The sequence below is a fragment of the Numida meleagris genome, unplaced genomic scaffold (assembly GCF_002078875.1).
Source record: "Numida meleagris isolate 19003 breed g44 Domestic line unplaced genomic scaffold, NumMel1.0 unplaced_Scaffold524, whole genome shotgun sequence".
In the NCBI taxonomy this organism is placed as follows: Eukaryota; Metazoa; Chordata; class Aves; order Galliformes; family Numididae; genus Numida; species Numida meleagris.
In genome coordinates this window covers 21,503-23,602 of record NW_018364740.1, presented here as the reverse complement: position 1 = coordinate 23,602, position 2,100 = coordinate 21,503, and the positions used below count along the sequence as shown (strand labels likewise).

General features: G+C 61.4%; 1 protein-coding gene across 2 annotated transcripts in view; it reads right to left on the bottom strand.

The window, feature by feature from the left end:
* Positions 1-6: 6 nt before the first annotated feature.
* Positions 7-2,100, bottom strand: part of LOC110391815 — a 9,107-nt gene continuing 7,013 nt past the window's right edge. For both annotated transcript variants that reach the window (XM_021383760.1, XM_021383761.1), the window contains one exon: positions 7-1,833. In XM_021383760.1, the coding sequence (XP_021239435.1) occupies positions 752-1,833 (1,082 nt within the window). In that variant the 3' untranslated portion in view covers positions 7-751. The remainder of the gene's footprint in view (positions 1,834-2,100) is intronic.

Here is a 2,100-nt window from a genome sequence, read left to right as displayed (position 1 = left end):
GTGACAGTGGCACGGTGACCTCCCTGTCCCTGCTATGGTGACACTGACCCCGTGACGTCCCCATACCCAGCACAGCGCTGGTGACACTGCCATGTCCCTGGACCCAAAGCACGGTGACAGTGACGCAGCGCTGTCCCCGTACCCGGCGCGGTGACACAGTGACACCCCTGCACCTGGTACGGTGACACTGACACCACGATGTCCCCATACCCAGCACAGGGGACGGTGGCACGGTGCCACCCCTCCCTGCGCCCAATATAGCGGCGGTGGCACAGTGACACCCGGAGCGGTGACGGTGACAGCGCTGTCCCCAGACCTGGCACAGTGACACAGTGCCATCCCCGTACGGTGACACTGTCACAGTGACATCCCTGTACCCCATATGGTGACAGCAGCACTGTGATGTCCCCATACCCAACACAGCGCTGGTGACACAGTGCCACCCCTGCACCCGCTATGGTGACAGTGGCACAGTGCTGTCCCCATGCCCGGTGCAGTGACAATGACACAGCGATGTCCCCATACCTGGTACAGTGACAATGACACAGTGCCATCCCTGTACCCCACTATGGTGACAGTGGCCCAGCGATGTCCCCATACCCAACACAGTGACGGTGACACAGTCATGGCCCTGGACCCAGCGTGGTGACAGTGCCACCGTGATGTCCCCACACCTGGCACAGTGACAGTGGCACAGGGATGTCCCCATACCCAACACAGCGCTGGTGACACAGTGCCACCCCTGCACCCGCTATGGTGACAGTGTCACAGTGCTGTCCCCATGCCCAGTGCAGTGACAGTGACACAGTGATGTCCCTGCACCCGCTATGGTGACGGTGGCACCGTGAGGTCCCCACACCTGGCACAGGGATGTCCCCATACCCAACACAGCGCTGGTGACACAGCAATGCCCCCGTACCCGGTATGGTGACAGTGGCACAGTGCCATCCCTGTACCCCACATGGTGACAGCGACACAGCGATGTCCCCGTGCCCAGTGCAGCGACGGTGACACAGTCATGGCCCTGGACCCAGCATGGTGACAGTGCCACTGTGAGGTCCCCACACCTGGCACCATGATGTCCCCATACCCAACACAGCGCTGGTGACACAGCGATGTCCCCGTACCCGGTATGGTGACAGTGGCACAGTGCCATCCTTGTACCCCATATGGTGACAGTGGCCCAGCGCTGTCCCCATACCCAACGCAGTGACGGTGACACAGTCATGGCCCTGGACCCAGCATGGTGACAGTGCCACTGTGATGTCCCCACACCCAGCACAGAGATGTCCCCATACCCAACACAGCGCTGGTGACACAGCAATGTCCCCGTATCTGGTATGGTGACAGTGGCACAATGACATCCCTGTACCCCATATGGTGACAGTGACACAGCGATGTCCCCATACCCAACACAGCGCTGGTGACACAGTGACATCCCTGCACCCGCTATGGTGACGGTGACACTGCGATGTCCCCACACCCGGCACAGTGACACAGTGCCACCCCTGCACCCGGTATGGTGACGGTGACACAGCACTGTCCCCATGCCCAACACAGTGACGGTGACACAGTCATGGCCCTGAACCCAGCATGGTGACAGTGCCACCGTGATGTCCCCATACCCGGTACAGTGACAATGACACAGTGCCATCCCTGTACCCCACATGGTGACAGTGACCCAGCGCTGTCCCCATACCCAACGCAGTGACGGTGACACAGTCATGGCCCTGGACCCAGCGTGGTGACAGTGCCACCGTGATGTCCCCACACCTGGCACCATGATGTCCCCATACCCAACACAGCGCTGGTGACACAGTGCCACCCCTGCACCTGGTATGGTGACAGTGGCACAGTGACATCCCTGTACCCCACTATGGTGACAGTGGCCCAGCGCTATCCCCATGCCCAGTGCAGCCACGGTGACGCAGTGACCTCCCCGTACCCGGTGCGGTGACAATGGCACCGTGACGTCCCCGTACCCGGTGTGGTGACGGTGACACGGCGCCGTCCCCTACCTGGTAGTTCATGATGGCGCGCAGGCACATGACGCACAGGTGCACGTCGTCCTTGGTGCTCACCAAGCGCGCGTTCTTCAGC